Consider the following 20,286-nt stretch of genomic DNA (forward strand, 5'->3'; position numbering starts at 1 on the left):
TATTTCCTTCTCTTGAGCTACCTAGTACGTTCATACATAAATTTTCTATAATTATCCAAATTTTGGCTTTGGATAGTACACACTCAATTTCATCCAGAGAAAGACTAGCATAATAATACTGTTGAAGTTCATTTTTTGGTAACAGTGCTCTATGATAGCAATTTGATGCTAAATACAAATTCTAGATTTGGAAATGGTACTTCTTTCCCTGATAGTAAATAAAGTTAAGAAGGATTAGGTTATGTCTAAATAAATACAATATAATTATAAATATAAAATATTTATACAAAATAATTATAAATTACAATAAATTGTAAATCCTTATACATATAAGCTGGAAGAGGAGAGAATTTTCAGTGCCAACTCAATGGAGACATGTCCACCGTGGTCTATGAATAAATGGTGTTATGTTCAGATTATATTTCCCTTTCTCTGTGCCAGTTAATACATGTAAAAACTCTAAACTTTATACTTCATACATCTTTTACTTGTTAAATGTACAGTCTTTTTAGAACCTCTGCCAGAAATATACACTAAACATTAACAAGACAAAAACAGTGATTAGTATAAAATTTTGTTTTTGTTTTGTTAATCTTATGTTTATGCTACCATTTTTTATCTTTTAAGGAAAAAGATACTTTAAAAACTTTTTAAAGAACAATTTGGCACTCTAACTCTTCTGTATACCTTAATGAATTATTGTATTTTTATCTGTGATGTGCAAATTTTCTAATTTAATAAAGGTGAGGGAGAATGGGCCAAGAATATAATAATTACAGTTTATTCCTTTAGTCAAAGTGGTCACCTATAATTTGCATACTATACCAGATTTCACAGCAAAAAAGTTGCATGGTGACTAGAACCTTATAATTAACTACCTAAATATTTTCTAATAAACAACTTTTGGAAAAGCAAATAAAAGTTACAGATCTTCTTTATGATCTTATTCTCTTATTCTATAATTACAGTTTCAACTTTTACTTAATAATTCCAGAGGCCAGTTCTCTCTAGAAGATATTTGCAGGCAGATAAAAGCAAAAGATCAGTAAGTTCTGTAACAGACAAAAATACACAGAGATTTGATACTGCCTATGATAATGATATTTCAAATTTCTGGGCACAGAATTAAATTTTCAACAAACTTGCTCAGTCATGTTCAACTCTTTGCAACCCCATGGATTGTAGCCCATTAGGCACCTCTGTCCCTGGAACTCTCCAGGCAAAAATAATGGAGTGAGTAGCCATTCCCTTCTCCAGGAGATATTCTGGACCCAGGGATCAAGCCTGGTCTCCTGCATTACAAGCAGATTCTTTATCATCTGAGCCACCAGGGAAGCAAATCGGACTTTAAAAAAAGAAGCTATCCATCTACCTTATTCCTAACACTAAAGTAAGCCTAGGCAGACCACTGTATAAACATGAGAATATAATTCTGGGGGAAAAAGCAGAAGAGAAATCCATCTCCATGTAGTTCATGTTCCAGAGCAGAATGGTACAATAGAACTTTCTGCAATGATGGAAATGTCCTGTATCTGTCTTTCCCAATACAGGGGCCTCTCACTGCATGTGCTGTTGAGCATTTGAAATACACTGAGCTAGTGGACTAACGAATTGAATTTTTCATTCCACTTAAATTCAATTTGAATAGTTTAAACAAGCATATAATGAGTAACCACTGTACTGGACCAAGTAGCTCTTCTGCATTGATTCTCAAAGTGTGATTCACAAGTCAACAGTATTTGTGTTACTGAGAGCTCGTTGGAAATGCAAATTCTCAAGCTTCAGTCCCAATCCTTGAATTAGAAACTCTGGGGATGAAGCCTAGGAATATGTGCTTCAACATGCACTCCAGCTGATTCTGACACATACTATGGCTTTCCCACCAGTGATCTGGAGAGAAGATAAAGAAATGAGTAAATTATATGGTATAATGATAAATGCTATGATGAAAATAAGGAAGGAGATTAGAAAATGTCCTAACTGAAGAAAAATGACAATAGAAAAGAGATCTGAATGGCAAAAGATACTGGTGAAATAACAATCCCAAGCAGAGCTGACTAGTGCAAAGGCCCCGAGGCAGAAGTGTGTCCCACGTGTTTAAAGAAAATCAGAAACCAGCCTGCTGGGGTGAAAGCAGTAGATAAGATATTAGAGTGATTTTCTTATAGAGCTGGAAGGCCTGGGGGAAGCCTGGGATTTTATGAAGTGAGAGAAAACCACAGAAGGGCTGTGAGGAGTGATAGGATCTACATTACACTTTTAAAGGATTATATTCTGATTGCTGTATTCACAGTGGTCTGGGGGAGCAGTGACAAAGCTACTGCAAAAATTTAGGCGTGAGATGCTGGTGGTTTACATTAGTCAGATTTCAGATGTATTTCATAAGGTGGTGAAAGGATTAAATCTAATGTGGGAAGAAAGGGTATAATGGCACAAGAGACAGAAAGAGGAGACCGGATTTGCCTGGTGGTCCAGTGGCTAGGATGCCGCGTTCCCAATGCAAGGGGTACGGGTTCAATCCCTGGCCAGGGAAACAGATCCCACTTGCTGCAACCAAAGATCCTGTATGCCGCAATGAATACCTAAGATCCCAGGTGCTGCAACTAAGACCCAGAGCAATCAAATAAATAAATTATATTAAAAAAAAAAAAAAGAGAGAGAGAGAGAGAGAAGCTAGCCAGTGGGAAGAGGCCAGGATTGAGGGAGACACTACCAAGTGACAATGTTGCTAAAAGGAGCCCACAGAAGGTCTGAAATGCTCATTGAAGTGATTTGGTATGTGATATGCTTACTAACGTCTCCCCAGTGACCCACAAACCATTGTAATGGTCCTGGTAGCTTTGAGAGTGGTTAAATCAAGGACAGAAAGGACATTTCAAAAAGTAAGGGACTGAAAAATAAGAATCCAAAGTTAAGACATAAAGTCCAAGTCAGAGGCTTCAAGAACACAAACCGTTGGGAATTTACAATAATATTATAAAGGGTATTTATGAAACAAGGGTTCAGGTCAATCTTTCAGAGACCTAGAAGAGCAGAGTGATCTCAAGATGTTATCTGGGTGCTCCTATACCTAAGTGTGACCTCCTCTCTAGCAAGTCAACCTCTTAGGAGACTTTCTTTCCAGGACCAAATACAGCACAGGTCAGCGTCACTGAATGAGGAATTCATAGGAGCCAATGATTATTTCTCTCTTAGGTAATTCTGCTTAAATATCCCTGAGCTCAAACACACAGCAGACAATATGCACTTGAGACAGCTGTTCAGTGTCTGATGCCTGAAAAGGTGAAACTGTCAAAAGGAGACTCACATGCTTATAAAAAAACAGAGGTGAGAAAGCGGTTCTGATTTTTGTTTTTTAATTAACAAACTTGACTAGTAGCCTTGGTGCATCTAAAGACAGTACACTTAACATAGAAGTGGGGTATAAGCATTAAGTTGAACTAAGACTTTTTCCAAAATCAGCCTCAGATCAGTTCGACTGCTTGAGGTATTTAATTAAAGGCTCAGCATTTGGCCCTAAAAGCACAGAAGAGATTACCCTGACCTAGCCAATTCTGAGGGTGGGAATTACTGACCATCTGGTTCTACCTTAAAGGAGTTGTAACACAAGAAAAGCAGGATACTAACTTTTATGCAGGCCCTGCACACAGTGGGACTGCTTTGGGGATTAACTAGTCACTTCGTGACTCTTGAGTATAGTTTAGAATTACCTACCTGGATGCCAAGTTACTTCTACCAAAAACAACAATTTTAGTTTGATGGTAATTATCCTAAGCGGATGTACCTAACAACCATTGGCTGAAAGGTTTAAGCATGTGATCACCATAGTAAGGACACTTGTTTTCCTATTTGCTAAGGTGGGAGCACATGCCAGCAATCCACCCGAAGCCCAAGCCAAATAACTGAAAGTTGAATAGGATTGGCTGAATTTGATCACCACTTCCTCATTCAAACAAGAAACAGTCTTTTCCTCCTCTATATCACCATATTACTTTGAATTTTGGCTTATTATTTAACAAAGTCTGTTTTGCACTATTATTTACAGATTTTTTTTTTAAATCTTGTAAAATAATGACTTTCTAGAGAGTGGACTTAAAAAAAAAAAAAAACTTAAAAAAAAAGAAACTCTTCTTTGAACCAGAAGAAATCCCTATGAGATTTCCCACTCCATTTTGAAATAACAATCCTCTGTATTAATTTCAAATCTAGTATCTCCTTTGAGTTCACAACCACCGCAAAAGGTACTTCCACTTTATGAATGAAGAAACTGTGGTTAGAAAAGTGACATAAACAGATTATGAAGATCATAAATAGAATTGGCTGCAGTCAGAGTGAAAATGTCCTGACTCCTAATCCAGCTACACTTTAGCCTCAGGATCACATGCAAGACTCAGAGCAGATGGCTTGTAACAGGTTACCTGCTATCTACTGCAGCTTTACTTCAAAGATTGATGGCATCACTAAATAACTCCCTGAAATCCTCCAATGACCCTTCCTGCATTCATGGGACATATGAAGGGTAATCTTGTCCTAGTTTTATTACCTGCTAGATAAAAGAAGACTTCTGCTTTGAGACTTTAAAGATCCACTTAGGTATTAAAAATGAAAGTCAGGATTCACCAAAGAGCTTTCAGATCAGCTCCAACAACTACCTAGGTGAATTTCCAAATCCTAGCAGTGCTTAAACAAGTCACTTACCAATAGGGTTGCTATGTAACTGATCCAATCTGGACACGTGAGAATGAAAGGGGGTTAGTAATTACTCTGGGCTAATAGGTACAAACAGGGACTGTCATAAGAAAATGAGGATGCATGATCAAAGTACTTTTTATGACCAGATGGCTTTCAAGCATCTGATAAGGGGTTGAGCACAATGAGTAAGATTCTTTCTTAATAAGATTCCTTAAATCTACCCTAGTATCTAATAAGGTGTATTTTACTCATTCTCAATAAATCCTCAAAACTGAGTTGAGTTGAATTGGTTCCAGCTGTCCCTTACAAATGTATACCAACAACCCAATTAAACTTACTGATGACAGTATAGGAACTTTTAGGACATTCTCCATTGTTACTGATGTTTATCTTACGATAACCCACCTCATTCAATAAAGAGTTCAGGAATGAAGCTAACCCACCTAGTTCAGAATGAGTTCAGGAATGTCCATGTGCCTGAAATGAAGTGGATCAGGTACATAAAACAAGAAACTTCATCTCAAAGTTGAGAGTGTTTACCAAATTATGCAATAGTTAAAGGTTATATACCACAATGTTAATAGTTGTAACTGGTCTCCTTAATCATAACATGGTGTTTTAAGTATTTTTTTTTTTTCTGGCTTGTCTGTATTTTCCCACTTTCTATAATAATTCCCAACCACTGCATTTATCAGGCTTCCCTGGGCTCAGTTGGTAAAGAATCTGCCTGCAATGCAGGAGACCCACACTGTTCGATCCCTGGGTTGGGAAGATCCCCTGGAGAAGGAAATGGTTACCTGCTCCAGTATGCTTGCCTGGGAAATTTCATGGACAGAGGAGCCTGATGGGCTACAGTCTATGGGGTTGCAAGAGTCAGACACAACTTAAGGAGCAAACCAATCACCACCGCTGCATTTAGAGTAGAGTCATAAAAAATTAAAAATAAAATTAAAGGTCATTGTTGCAAGGTGTAGATTCCAGGAAAGGAAAGGGATGAGGCTGGCCCTTCTAGGAACCACACCTGGAGGGTGTTATTGTTAGTATTCAGTCACCCTAACAACCAGGTGAGCCATCAGCCAACAGATGCTTATATGCTGCCTGGCTCAGGGCTGTGGGGGGCAGTACAGGATTCAAACTAGCTAAAAACTCAGGCAGGGCTGTTACACTTAAATAATTTAACAGTTAAAATTCCAACTTCTATTTAGCAGGTGTAGTTGAATAAGTATCTAAATCAAAATTTAGAGCTTTCTTATGGAGCCCAATGGAAATGACCCTGATGCTGGGAAAGATCGAGGGCAAGAGGAGAAAGGGGTGATAGAGGATAAGACAGTTGTGGACGGCATCACCGACTCAGTGGACATGAGTTAGTACAGCACCCAGGATTCCCTGTCCATCACCAACTCCCAGAGCCTATTCAAACTCAAGTCCATCAAGTCGGGGATGCCACTCAACCATCTCATCCTCTGTGTCCCCTACTCCTCCTGCCTTCAATCTTTCCCAGTACCAGGGTCTTTACCAATGAATCGGTTCTTCGCATCAGGTGGCCAAAGTATTAGGGTTTCAGCTTCAGAATCAGTCCTTCCAATACATATTCAGGACTGATTGGATGAATTCAGGATGGACTGGTTGGATCTGCTTGCAGTCCAAGGGACTCTTAAGAGTCTTCTCCAGCACCACAGTTCAAAAGGATCAATTCTTCAGCACTCAGCTTTCTTTATAGTCCAACTCTCACATCCATACATGACCACTGGAAAAACCATAGCCTTAACTAGATGGACCTCTGTTGGCAAAGTAATGTCTCTGCTTTTTAATATGCTGTCGAGGTTGGTCATAACTTTTCTTCCAAGGAGCAAGCGTCTTTTAATTTCATGGCTGCAGTCACAATTTGCAGTGATTTTGGAGCCCAAAACAATAAAGTCTCTTACTGCTTCCATTGTTTCCCCATCTCTTTGCCATAAGGTGATGGGACCAGAAGCCATGAACAACAAATGGAGTTCAATGTGGTTGTGCCATGCAACAGATTTTCAGTGGTGTTTTTGAAATCTATCGCCCTATCATATAATGTATTTACTACACATCTGTCACTAGACATTTTTCAGTAAATATAAGACTGATTCTGAAATTCTAAAGTTCTTCTGAGATCCACACCACTTGCTGTATTACTGGTTTGGGGGGGGGGGGGCGGGTAAAAACTGACCCACATTAGTTCAGTAAAATCTTGTTATTTTTTATAGTTCTATTTTCTTCCAGTAGGTGGCACTGCAGTTCACGGAAAACACTCCTGAGTTAGTTCTCTGACCCACCAGTCAAAACCCTGCTCATAAAGGTCAGAGATATGAGGTGACTTGCTTGAGGTCACATAGCAAGTTATGGAATAAACTGTAGAGCCCAAGACTTCTAACGTCAAGTTCCATGCTTTCTTTATTTATGTTTTCACTCCTGATATTCTAAGATTTGCTCATATCAAAACAAGTCCCTATTTATGGTATTCAGGATGTAAAATATCACAAATTACAGGAGAAAGAATAGGCTAACATAGAGTGCTCTCCCTGTAGGCCAACAAAGAGAGTTAATATCAATCTTTTATCAAATTTCCAAATTAAAACTGCTTTTAAAATGTCCCCAGAGGAAAAGGGAAAAATATTTATTCAATGAGAATGAGAAGGACTTAGAGGGACGTACAAACATACCCGCATATTTCCTTTTTCACTATAGTATCTATCAGAGTTTAACCTATACGCTCATTTTCATTAAAAATTAACTTCTCCCAAGCACTAGTAGATACCACCACATATGCTATTGCATAGCATGGCATTTTCTGAGGAGCATTTTAGCCCCTGCGAAGCTTGCCTCTAACAACAATATTCTTTAATGTTCACTTTTAGCAAGGCCCAGAGCTGCTTTGCCTGGTGAAAAAGATTGTTTCCTTGACCTGCACACACACGCAGAGATATATATATCTGTATGTATGTTTATATGCATGCATATATACACACACACACACATACATATACATACACATATACCTGTACTTCCTTCCTTCAATCCAATCATCTGTAACAACAGGACAAACAGAAATGCCCAGAGTTTTCATGCTGCCACTCAGCTATCTTCGACATAAGTGAAGGATCACAAAGGCAAGATGACAGACATTGGGTGACTTTTGGTCACTAAAGAGGCAATATCACTAAGCTCTGATACCAAAAGGTTGGTAAGCCTGTACAGATAGCTCCTGATTCAGGATAACAAGTTTTTAGTTTGCCCTTGAGCATAAGTCTATTACCATCTGCAACTTTATTGTGTTCCCTAATCTGAATAAGCTCTTCAATGAAAAATCAATGTACAAACAAGTGTATTCTAAGATAATGCTGTGTGTTACAATCTCAAAAATGGGACTTTTTGAGCATACCTCTGCATGTGCTGCATGAGAACAAAGGGGAACTTTCTAAAGAACTTTCCCAAGAAAACATTTTGAGAAGCACAATTTTTCTGAAAAGTTAAATGAAGCATAAGTTTCTAAATATTTATTTCAGGCTCATATTGATGTTATTCTTCAAAGGAAATATATATAAGTAACACCATTGAAATATACAATACAAAGAATATTTAGGCAAATTAAGAAGAAATGGCCTCAAAATATTAAAAATATTATATTAGAGAGCCCCTTCATAGTGACATAACAAACTTTGATTTATTAATTGGTAAGAAAACTTTATGCCCTTAATTATGTAATTTAAATTACGTAATTTAATTAAAATACTCTTCCATTGTATACTCTTCCACTAAATCCCTGAATCGTTTTGTTGAAAATTGTTTTATTCCATTTATGGTAACAAAGCCAGGAAGAAATTTAAATTGTCTATACCATGGCTCTGCATTTTAGGTAGCTAACATTTTTCAGAATTTTTTTTTCTATAATTACATTTTTGTTTTTCTTGTTATTGTTAATCATTGAGTTTTTTTTTTTTAAACAATGGGCCAGCAATTGCTGCAACCTTCAAAATATCCCAAATCATACTCAAGATAGCCTGAACTGCCCTCTAAAATATTTGGAATCACTCCTAGATGTCCAGAATCATACTCCTCAAATATTCAGAACTGCACAATCACTTTTAATCATAAAGAATTAATATAAAAAATCAGTCATAGTGTTTTCAACTTGAGTCATCTCTGAGTGATAAAACTATTAGAACAAATTCTAAAATCAAACTCCCTCATAAAAATACTGATATAAAACAAATTCTACTCTCAGAAAAGTTTTTCAGCCCCAAAGAAAATTTAAAAAGCAATCAGAATTTGGGGCATTCTTGCCTTGCTGTCTATCTGAGAAAATATCTTTATTTAAGAGATTCTGGGAAAGCTACTGAGGCCCATCCAAATACCTCTTCAAGACACAAGATTTGTTACCTCAGTCAGCACATAAGATTTAAGGAGACAACATCTGAATTTACTAAATGTCTACTACACTGCAAGAAACTGTAAAAAAAAAAAAAAAAAAAAGTAAGAAGAAAAAGAAAGAAAAAAGAAACTATGATAAGAACTAAGAAGAAAAGTCATGAGGCCTGCATGGATGTTTTGGTTTGTTTGAGAAGATAAGACACACATACAAATTGCAGCCTGAGATATTGTATGATAACCATCAATGGTATCAAGTGTCAGAAGAGTTTGGAAGTTAGAGGTAAAGAGTTCTTTCTTGGGAGACCAGGGAGCCTTTATATAAGAAGTGTCACTTGAGCTATATTAACTGGATAAATGTGGCTGGTATGGTACTCAAGATGGAAAGGCTTTTTAAAAAAATGTGAGAGTGGAAAAAGCAGAGTATCTGTAGAAGAAAAGAGCCGTGTGGCTAAAGCTGAAGCTATTCAGAGGGGAGTAAGTGAAGGAAAGCCTGCCTAACTTCAGAGAAGTTAGGCAGGGCACCTCATGTCCAGGCTTAGTAGCTTGGACTTCCTCACTTTGGGGTTGAATTGCCATTCCCGCAGTCTTTTATCATAGGGAGTGCCACAAACAGAGGGGTGTTTTAGTCAGATTACCCTGAGGGTGGAGAATGAATGGAGAGAGCCCAGAGTTAAGAAAAACAGTTCTCAATAGAAAATGGAGGAGGCCATAATGTGCCAGGTACTGATAGTATTTCATTTAATCCCCAAAACAATTCAGTTATAAAACATTTTTATAGATAAGAAAACTGAAGCAATTCAACAATAGTTGGCAGCCCAGAAACAAAAAGCTGACTGGTGGAAAATTACTCCGGTTTAGGAACCTGCAAGGCAAACAGGCTAGAAGGTCAAATGGGTGCAGAAAATTTAGGGTCCTTGTAAGTACAAATGTAGTAGATATGACCAATGAAGAATTCAAGTCAAATATGAAAAAAACATGCAGCAATTGGAAGAGACATCAATTAGACTTAAGGAGGATGAAGAAAACTCCAATTTAAAAAGTGGATAAGCTAGATTCAAAAAAACTGTGTTTAAGTGGAAACCCTAAGATCTCACTTTTGAAACAGTTTCAAAGTAATAAGATACCACTGTCCACTTGGACAGGGGAAGTAGACTATGGACACAGTTTTCCAGAGTTAAGGAAACAGAAGGAAGTTAGCTTGGTGTAGCAGGTGGGAAAATCTGAAGCAATTACAATGGGTTACAGGATAGAGAGGAAACCTGTGATTCTAATACTGAAGTCATTGAGGTTAAAAAAAAAAAAAAAATCCAAAGAACCCAGAGGGCTTATTAGTAGAGAAGATGGCAATATAAACAGGTGACTGGTACATTCAAGAAGAAATTTTGAGTACTGATGAAACCACTGTTATCTGTCAGCATTAGTGAAGAACTAGGAAAAGTAACTAACTTAAAAAATTACCTTGAATTCAGGGAACATAAGAGGAATTGCCTTTACATTACCCAAGCCACATCCACTAAAATCATTATTTTCAAACCAGGGTAATGGTGTGATTTCAAGGGTTAAAGATGATACAATGACCATTGTCTCTAACTCACAAGATGCCTTCTTCACCCAGAAGAGGCGGAAGCCTACCAAGGTCAGTCACAGGGTTCCCAACCTCTAAAACATGATTCAATGTGTCATCTCCAAAACTACTTTCAATACAAAACAAATGGCAAGGTAAAACTTACTTGAATTTAATAAGCAATACTATGTATTGTTGGCTAATGCTGAACTTTTCTATTTTCATGTACTTTCAATAATTCATAAAGTTGTACATAATCTTAAGGATAAATCTCAAAAGTAAGGTATCTTGAATGAATTTTTCTAGATAAAACCACATTACAAAAATGCAATACCCAATCGATTACCTATTCTTTCATTCTACAAACAAATATATATACATACACATGCAACTAAAGGTCAAAATAGCTTCAGTTTCTAAAATAGTACCCCTGATAACAAATAGGTAGTTAAAGGTGAAAGGTGGAACAAGACCAAGTATACAACTCATGTAACTTTCCTTTCAAAATGAACTTTTGAACAACTTTTGAACAACAAACAACTTTCAAAATGAAATGGAAAATTACACTTGGCTGCATTCCATTTTTCCAGTTTTTATTCAGGTATTAAAAATATCAGTTGCCTAAATCACATATTCCCTTCTTGCTGGTTAAAGTTTAATTTTCTGTTTCTATTAAATTTATCTACATTTTCATAAATTCATTAAATCATTCAATGATGTAAAAAATCCTGCTAGTTTTAAAGACAGATTTATCTGTTTGGATAAATAAGAGAGTACCTTTTAAGAGTAGCTAACACAGCTTCTGCAAGTCAAATTTGGAGAAGGAGCTTAAAAAAGAAAGAATAATTTGGAAGCAAAGGGCAGGAGTTTTCTTATGGCTCTCTGGCTTGCTTTGTAAGTTTGACGTAGAAAATCAATAAAACTGATGACTATTCTTCTGGAAAACACTATTTTTAAAAAAACTTAGTAAATGATGAACAAAATGTAAAATAGTTTCAAATTTCAAGAGTCACTTCACCAGGGTTATGGAATCCATGCATTTGATATTTACAGCATTGTCAGGAAAATTTTAATACCTCTTATCATCTACTTCTTTTTTTAATAGGTAACTAAACTGAGTGATGAATAACATATCTGTCAAAGAAAAAAGAAGTCCAAACAGAGGGTTTCAATTACAGAAGAAAGAGAAGTCCTGGTGTTTCACTCACTCCACCGTACCTGCCATTAACAGTAGTAGATTTGATAATATCTCCAGGTAGAACAACCAAGAGTTCAATGTCTTTATCTGTCATGTTCTCTTTCTGATCCATGATAAAAGCAGAAGATTCTACAGAATCATCAACTGAAGAGGCATCAAGGCATTTGGTCTCAGCTGGAGGAAGTGGAGCCTTGGCTTTTGGTTTTCTCCTAAAACAAAAACAAAACACAAAGAATAAATTATACATGTTTTAAAAATAACTTGCTAATAGGATCTCATTTAATAAAAACACAAAATGTGTGTATGCTTTTTCACATCCAGGAGAAATGTACTAAAATATTACACCTGTTAGCTTACTAGGGATGGTAGAATTAAAATTTTTTTTGCCTTTTTAAAAATCAGCATATTTGTTTGTTTTCAACAATATGCTTGCATTACTTGGCAATACAAACAAACAGGATAACAAAGAGATTTGATATCGGCCTTCATTAAATTCAATTAATGTGTGTTCACTACAGCAGGCAAAAGTATTGCATTTTGTTTGATGGAATGAATTATCAAATTCTTACTGTCCTAATATCTCATTTCCATACCTCCTACTAGCTCTTACTTTCATGTCTTTCATTCTGCTTTTTTCTAATGTAGTGTATTCTGCATCTTTATCCAGATTAAACTCTACCTATGCTACCAAATCTAGCTGCAACCACCCTCCTCCCACCGCCTACGTCAATATGAGGTGGCACATATCTTACATGGCACATACAACAAATTGCACAATGTAATTTTTTTTTTTCCATTTTTCCCCCCCTGGAAAATTTCATCTCTCTGCTTACAATTATTACTCCCTGTAAGAAAGAAGTATGCTATATTTCCCACTGGGCTTACTAATGAACAGTGAACTGCAATTGGTTATTTGTTAAATTATATGGAATTTTCCAGGCTAGAATACTGGAGTGGTTGCCATTTCCTTTTCCAGGGGATTTTCCTGACCCAGGGATAGAACTTGGGTCTCTAGCATTGCAGATGAAGTCTTTACCAACTGAGCCATGAGGAAAGCCCCCCAAATAAAAAATGTTACAAGTAATTATTCTAATAAATATGTTTTAGTGTCACTTACCAGGACAACCCCTTAACTGATTTATAACAGAAATAGTAGTAGACATTCTGCACAAGACCAATTCAATGATTTGAGGGGTTGAAAAAAGTGAGACATGGAAATAAACATCATATAACTATAAGTACATGCATATATTTTCTAAGTACTGCAAATCAGAGCTTTTGAAAATGTTACTTTTTACTTTTTTTATTGAAATGTAGTCGACAGATAAGATAACGGACATATAACATTACATTGTATCAGGTGTACTACATAGTGATTTGACGTTTGCATATGTTATGAAATGATCCTAAATCTAGTAACCATCTGTCCCCATACAAAGTTATTATAATATTACTGATCATATTTTTTGTGCTATTAATATATTTTATATCCCTGTGGCTTATTTAAAATGGGAGATCTGTATCTCTTAATTATGGGCTTCCCTGGTGGCTCAGTGGTAAAGAATCCACCTGCCAAGCAGGAGATGCGGGATCAATCCCTGAATCGGGGAATACTCCCTGGAGAAGGAAATGGCAACCCACTCCAATCCTGAGTGGGGAATCCCACGAACAGTGGAGCCTGGAGGGCTACAGTCCATGGGGTCTCAAAAGAGTCAGGCATGACTTAGAGACTAAATAACAACACATCTCTTAACTTCCTTCACCGATTCTTTCCCATCCCCAGACTGATTCTGAAAGAAAAAATACTCCTGCTTTCTATCCAGAAAAATATAAATTTTAATTTCTCTCTCTTTTCATTCCTAGGCAAAAACAAAAACCGTAAAGATAAAAGGGCTTCTCTGTTAGTAAATATGTAACATCCAGTCATTCAGTATTTTCAAAACTTAATGTCTCACAAACCTAAGCACCTTTATGCATTCAGCATCATGAAAAAACAGAAACAAGGTTCCTACATTAATTTTCTAAAATAATAGAACTTTAATTTTTAGGAGTATAATTGCAAAGTTATATTTAGAAAATATTTCTTTTACAATAGTGACAAAAATGAATTTTTAGGAGTATTTCAGTAAATACAAGTTTATAAAATTTCTATGAAGAACAACTTTATCCAATTTCCAAATGTTTTTTAACCTATTAAAATCGACTGCTCATCTATTCAACAAACATTTACCCTGTAACTGATCATCATGTAGCAGATTCAGCTAAACACTGGGGATGTAAAGACCGTGACAGACAGAACCAGTTCTCCTACCCCAAAAAGGACTGATAGATACATGCAAAATTAGAATAAAGTTTGATGACTCTTCTAGTACAGGTATGCGGATGATATAGCTGAAGCTCATAGGAAGAGAAACCTGTGTAGCAATCCGGAAATGTTTGACAGATGGGAAACATGAGTTGCGTTTGGGGAATGAATAGAAACTCATAGGAAAAGACAAGAATTGATATTTTAGCAGGGAAAAGCAAATCAAACCATGAAAAAAAGTGGTACTTCCCAAACTTGAAGAGTTTGGTAAAATTCCACAGAGAAGTCAAAGGAGAGGAGAAATCAGTAAATCAATGAAGAAGTTTTTATAAATAAGAGAATTCAACAAGGTGACTTGGCACAATGTGAACACACCAACATGTTACATAGCCTATGTAAACATAAGCAAAACCTAGTTAAAGTATAATGAACGAGAAAACTTCTTTTACAGTAGCAACAAAAATAAAGTTTAAAAATTATTATAGTAAATACAACAAGAATTTTGCAAAATCTATATGAAGAAAATCTTAAATGTCAAATATTCAGCTTGGCTCTTTCCCTTCGACTCCAGATTTATAAATCCAATGCCTACTTGACATCTGGACTCAGACGACTGACGAATCTCCAACTTAATTTACCTTCCAATTCCTCATCGCAGCTCCTCCAAACCAAACAATTTCCTCTCTAGGACTTCCATCTCAGTAAGTCATAATTCTTTCAGTTGCTTGGGCTCCAGATCTCCTCTTTCATACACATCCAATCCAATAATTCATTGACAAATTCTGCCAGCTCTATGTTATAAATAGACCCAGAATCCATCAACAACCTTGACTACTAAATAACTCCGGTCAAGTTGCTCTTGGTCTTCCCGTTCCCTACCCTGTCACTTTACACTCTATCCTCAACACAGCAGCTGGAGTGGTCCTCTGAAAATGTTAAGTCTGGTCACAGAGCTTCCGTTCCCACCCTTCGATGGCTTCTGACCTCACCTAAAACAAGATCTAGAGTGTTATAATCTGTCCACCCTTACCCTAGCCTCTCCAAGCTCCTCTCCCACATTCTTCCCAGGCTCACTGCAGTCCAGTGCTGTGACTCTTGCCTTTTCCTTGAACACATTCAGGACGGTTCATACTCAGGCCTCTTTAAGGTCTGTCCTGACCTTAAGATAACACCTCTATTTCTCTGCTTTACTTTTGTCTGAGGGCTTATCAGCAACTAACATGCTTACTTCTCACCTCTCCTTCCATTAGTAATTAACCCCATGAGTACAGGTTCTTGTTTCCACTGTCTAAGGTCACACACAGCAATATTGTTAATATGTGAAATCTCTAGAGCAATGTCTGCTACATAGCAGGCACTCATATTGCTAAATGAATAAATTCTGTGAATACTTCCCATAAGATGAGGTACCTAAGCATATAATTGAGAAGGAAAAAAGTCACACCACTAAGGTACATCAGAATTAGCTGTGCTGGATTTTAGAAACTGATGATGTTTTATTTTTAAGAAGATAAATATTGAAAAGTATGCAGTAGTTTTATTAGCAAGGGATAACTGAGAACTTTAGGGCTTTAGAGGAGTTTCACGAGAAAGGTCAGGTGACTAGTCCAACTCCCTACAGGCACAGAGGTAGAGCATCAAGAACAACCTTGCGCACAATGAACCTGGCTTTCAAGAGAAGTGGTACCATAGAAGGTCTAATAGGCACCGCCTTCTACCACAGTCACCTCCCTATCTCCTGCTTTCATCTTTGAAGGTACCTTTCCATCTCCAAGTGTTCCTCCTTCTGGTCTCTGTTTGAATGCCCTCCCTGTTTTCCCTGCATTGACAAATATTATCTATCCTTTGAGCTCCAGATTGAATCACAATTCCTCGTGACATTTTCCTTGTCTATTGCATACTGCAATGAATTTTAAGTTTTAATGTTCTGTATAGAAAAAGCAGAACAAAGCATTTGTTGAAATATATTTTACATGGAACATCTATTAAGAACATCTCAGTGTTCCCTATGATTATAATAAAACATTCATATAATAAATATATAATAAAATTATATAATTAATATATAAATAAAATATTTAATATATTCATATTAAATGTAAATATATAATAAATATTATTATTGTTATATAAATATATAACATTTATTATGTAATAATAAAAACAATATATATCATATAATATATAATAAAGCATATTGAGAATCAAACCAAGATCTTTCCACAATGAATCAGAAATCCAACAAGGAAGATGCAATGTGTAGGTAATTAAACAACAAATACAAAGGAAAAAAAACATTTAACAGGTAACCTTGAAAATTCAGAGCAATGAGAGCAAGCTAAAATCCTCTGTGAGGGTGAGAAGGCAGGTATCAAGGTATACTTCAAAGAAAAAAGAAAAATGACTCAGCTTGTGAAAGAAAAGTAGTATATAGGAGGTAGAGGCTGTAGGTTCATCTATGTGTTAGGTCCCAACTGCGATCCAGTTGCATTAAACTCAGGAATGTCTATCTAAAGTTTGCTCACTATATCCTGTAATCTAGTGAAAGGAATACCACACAGAGGCCTGGATTGGGCCTGAATCCTAAGTAGCTTTAAGACTTTGTTAACTTACTTGACCTTTTACTCACCAGCAAAAATTTTTTAAATGCCTTTCACTTACTCACATACTTCCCAATGTTTTAAATGCTTTAGTTGAGATGCTTTGTAGTGATAACAAAATTAGGTTAAATGTCACCCAAGGCCAACGTATAGTAAAAATAAAGTTTTTAGCATAATCTAAGCATAGGAAATTCTGGTAAAGAGAGTAACATGTCAACACGTAATAACAACTATCATTTACGGCTTATGAATGCTAGTTTTTATTAATATATTAAAATTACAGTACCATAACTGCCATTGAAATCCCTACACCTCTTTTAAAGAAGAATGATGGTTGAGCCAGTTTTCCCCTCTACGGATTTCCACTTAAGCTCCTCTTCACCAGTGGCCTAGATTGACTGTTTTGCTCCTCAGAGGCCACTACTTTCAACAGTAACAGCAGCAAATTTTATACAAGGATGGTAGCTGCTGCTGCTGCTAGGTCGCTTCAGTCGTGTCCGACTCTGTGCGACCCCATAGACGGCAGCCCACCAGGCTCCTCTGTCCACGGGATTCTCCAGGCAAGAATACCGGAGTGGGTCGCCATTTCCTTCTCCAATACTGAAAAGATATTTAAGATAGAAATATTTTCTATGTCAAGGCAAAAATCCATTAATCGAGCCCTAAAAATAACAAGCCACAGTAAAATTATTGCTTAAACATTGTTTTACTCATTGAAATGATAGAGACCAGTTCTTCAAAATAATTTCTTAGTGTGTCTCCCTGGGTTTAATGAGACAAGGGAAGATTATTTTAAACAAAAATCTGTTCCAGTGGTGAACATAACACTGTGCTATGTGCTTGAGGGAATGCAATTAAGTGCCTTTTCTTGATGAGCCTTATAGCTAATCAAAGTGAATATATCAAAGTGGCTTTACAAGATAAGCAGTGATGAAAGGCAACATGGGGAGACCCAAGGCATTTTATGACTCTTAGCAGACATTTCTCTGGTCAAGGTCACCAATCACTTTTGTGTGTTCAAATCTATTTGTCTCAGTCACATTTGAGTAAGCTCCTTAATTCCAATAAGGACACATTTCACAGTTGCCCAACCCCCCTCTGCTTGGAATTCTCTTCCGTTTATCTCTTTGTGTAACAACACAATCTACTGTTTTCTTCTTTACTGCCACTCCTCAGCCTTAATGCCCTTAGAAATCTCCTTGTCTGATTTCTAACTATTGGGCCGACCCCAGGGTTTCTTGTCTGCCCCCTTTGTCTTCTCTTTCTACAATCCTCACCCCCAAGTAATTTCATAAACTCCATGGCTTTACACATCATTTACAAGTTGATATCCCTCAAATTCACATCTCCAACTCTGATATATTTACTGAGTTCTGACTTACATGCCCCCAAATTTCATGGTCTTCTCCACTGGAAAGTCCCAAAGGTATCTCAGAATCAAAACTCTTGATTCTCCTCTCTTCCCCCAATTCTCATCCAACCCTTCCCCAGGATGCCCCATCCGTGTAAAAGGCTCCACACTAACCACCTTGTTAACTCAAGCAAAAATTCTGGGCATATTTTGATTCTTCTCTATTCTGTTCTATTTTCAATCCATTATCAAGTCTCGTGGGCTTTTAACTCTAAAACATAACCTGAATCTGTATACTTTTCACCAGCTTCTCTGCTACACCCTGGCAATTTAGCTATCATCTCTTGCTTGGACTACTCCAATAGCCTCCTCACGGATCTCTCCCCTTTTCCTCTTGTTCCTTTAAAATCTCCTCTTGTCCCTTAAAATCTACTATTCTCTGCGGTCAAGAGGGATCTGTTAAATATGTAAATCAGATTACATCTCATCTCTGACCCTTCACTGGTCTCCCAAAGCGTTGAAAATAAAACCAAATCCTGTCCTGATTTACTAGCCCTAGATAAGCCAGCCTGCTGGTTCTCAAAGTGTGATTTTAGAATGGCAGCTGGGATCTTGTGAGAAATGCAAACTCTCAGGCCCTACTCTAAACCTAAATAATCAGAAACACTGAGGGTAGAGCCCTGCAATGCACCTTTGACAACTCTCCCAGAACCCCTGATGTAACTGAATGTCTAAGAAATCACTGAGCCACCCCATGTCAACGTCTGAGCTCCCCTCTGATTGTGTGTATGATAGTTGCTCAGTCATTTCCAACTCTTTGGGGTCCCATGGATAGGAGTCCGCCAGGCTTCTCTGTCCATGTAATTCTCCAGGCAAGAATACTGGAATGGGTTGCCATTCCCTTCTCCAGAGGAGCTTCCCAACCCAGGGATGGAACCGGGGTCTCCTGCATTGCAGGCAGATTCTTTGCAGCCTGAGACACAGCGGAAAGCCCTGGGAAGCCACTCCTATACTTGGCTACAGCTCACAGTGCAGCTCAGCCTGGCCGTCTTTCCTTAACTTCATATCTGAGGATTTGCAGAGCTACTCCCTCTGCCCCAGATGCTTTTAACTACAGAACTTCAAACTACATGTGCCTTCAACTCTTTCAGATATCAGATCCAATATTAGTGTTTCCTTGTCATATAAGTATTCTCTAACCACTCAAAAAGGGTACCAATTCCTATACCCATACATCTCAGCCCAATCTTCACCCAGTGGCACTCAAATTTGACAACAGAATAAACTCACCTGAGGAGTTTTATAAAATGCCAATGCCCGGGTCCCATGCCCAGAAATTCCAATTTAACTGGCTACCAGGATTTTTTAAATCTCCCCAAGGGATTTGAAAGGGCAGTCACGTTTGATAACTACAGGTCTAGCATAATGCCTGACAGAGAGTAGGCATTCATTTAAAGTTAATGATTTACATCCCTAAGGACTTTGCAGAGTCTGAAACACCCCCTGAAGGTTGCTATTTAGGTCAATCAAGTTTGTGTAAATCAAGAAGGTCTTAGTCTCAGTGAAGGTAACAAATTTTAAAAGTAAGCCTGAAGTTTAGTAATAAATTTTCCAAATTTAAATCGTTATATTTTTGCTTCCTTTTCTCTGAGAAGGAAATTCCTTATGAAAGAAAAGAAAACATAAATTTCCCTTGATATTTTTCACTAAGTTACAATTTATACACAGAAAAACATAAAATATAAATGGATACATTTTCATATATATGTGAATGTATAATATGGAACCATCACACAAAGATTAAAGTAGGCAAATGTATCTATAAATTAAAAATTAAATATTAAATTTCTCATATTTGTCCCATAAATGTTGTTGCAACTTCAGCTTGTCTCAGGGTTTTCTAAATATCTTATGTGGGATGTTTATTTTATGCACAGTTAAGAAAGTCAAATATCAACAAGAAGAGAAATGAGGAAAGCCTTTAATAGCAAAGAATATATCAATGGAGGAGATACAAAATTCATCAAAACAAATGAGCAAAGTTGAAAAAACAGACTTGAAAGCAATGTAAACAGTGAGTCAAAAGACAGTCATCGCATTAATTGGTCACCCACTGTGTCCTTCAGTGCTATAGAAAGAATCTGGGTAGATTAAAGAAATACCGCATGAGGTCCTTTG

General features: G+C 36.9%; 1 protein-coding gene across 7 annotated transcripts in view; it reads right to left on the minus strand.

Moving 5' to 3' along the window:
- The window catches only part of COBLL1 (cordon-bleu WH2 repeat protein like 1), a 166,929-nt gene that overhangs the window by 57,396 nt on the left and 89,247 nt on the right, over positions 1–20,286 (minus strand). For all 7 annotated transcript variants that reach the window (XM_065931669.1, XM_065931671.1, XM_065931668.1 and 4 more), the window contains one exon: positions 11,873–12,061. In XM_065931669.1, coding sequence (XP_065787741.1) covers positions 11,873–12,061 — 189 coding nt within the window. The remainder of the gene's footprint in view (positions 1–11,872; positions 12,062–20,286) is intronic.

The sequence above is a fragment of the Muntiacus reevesi genome, chromosome 3, assembly GCF_963930625.1.
Source record: "Muntiacus reevesi chromosome 3, mMunRee1.1, whole genome shotgun sequence".
Taxonomy (NCBI): Eukaryota; Metazoa; Chordata; class Mammalia; order Artiodactyla; family Cervidae; genus Muntiacus; species Muntiacus reevesi.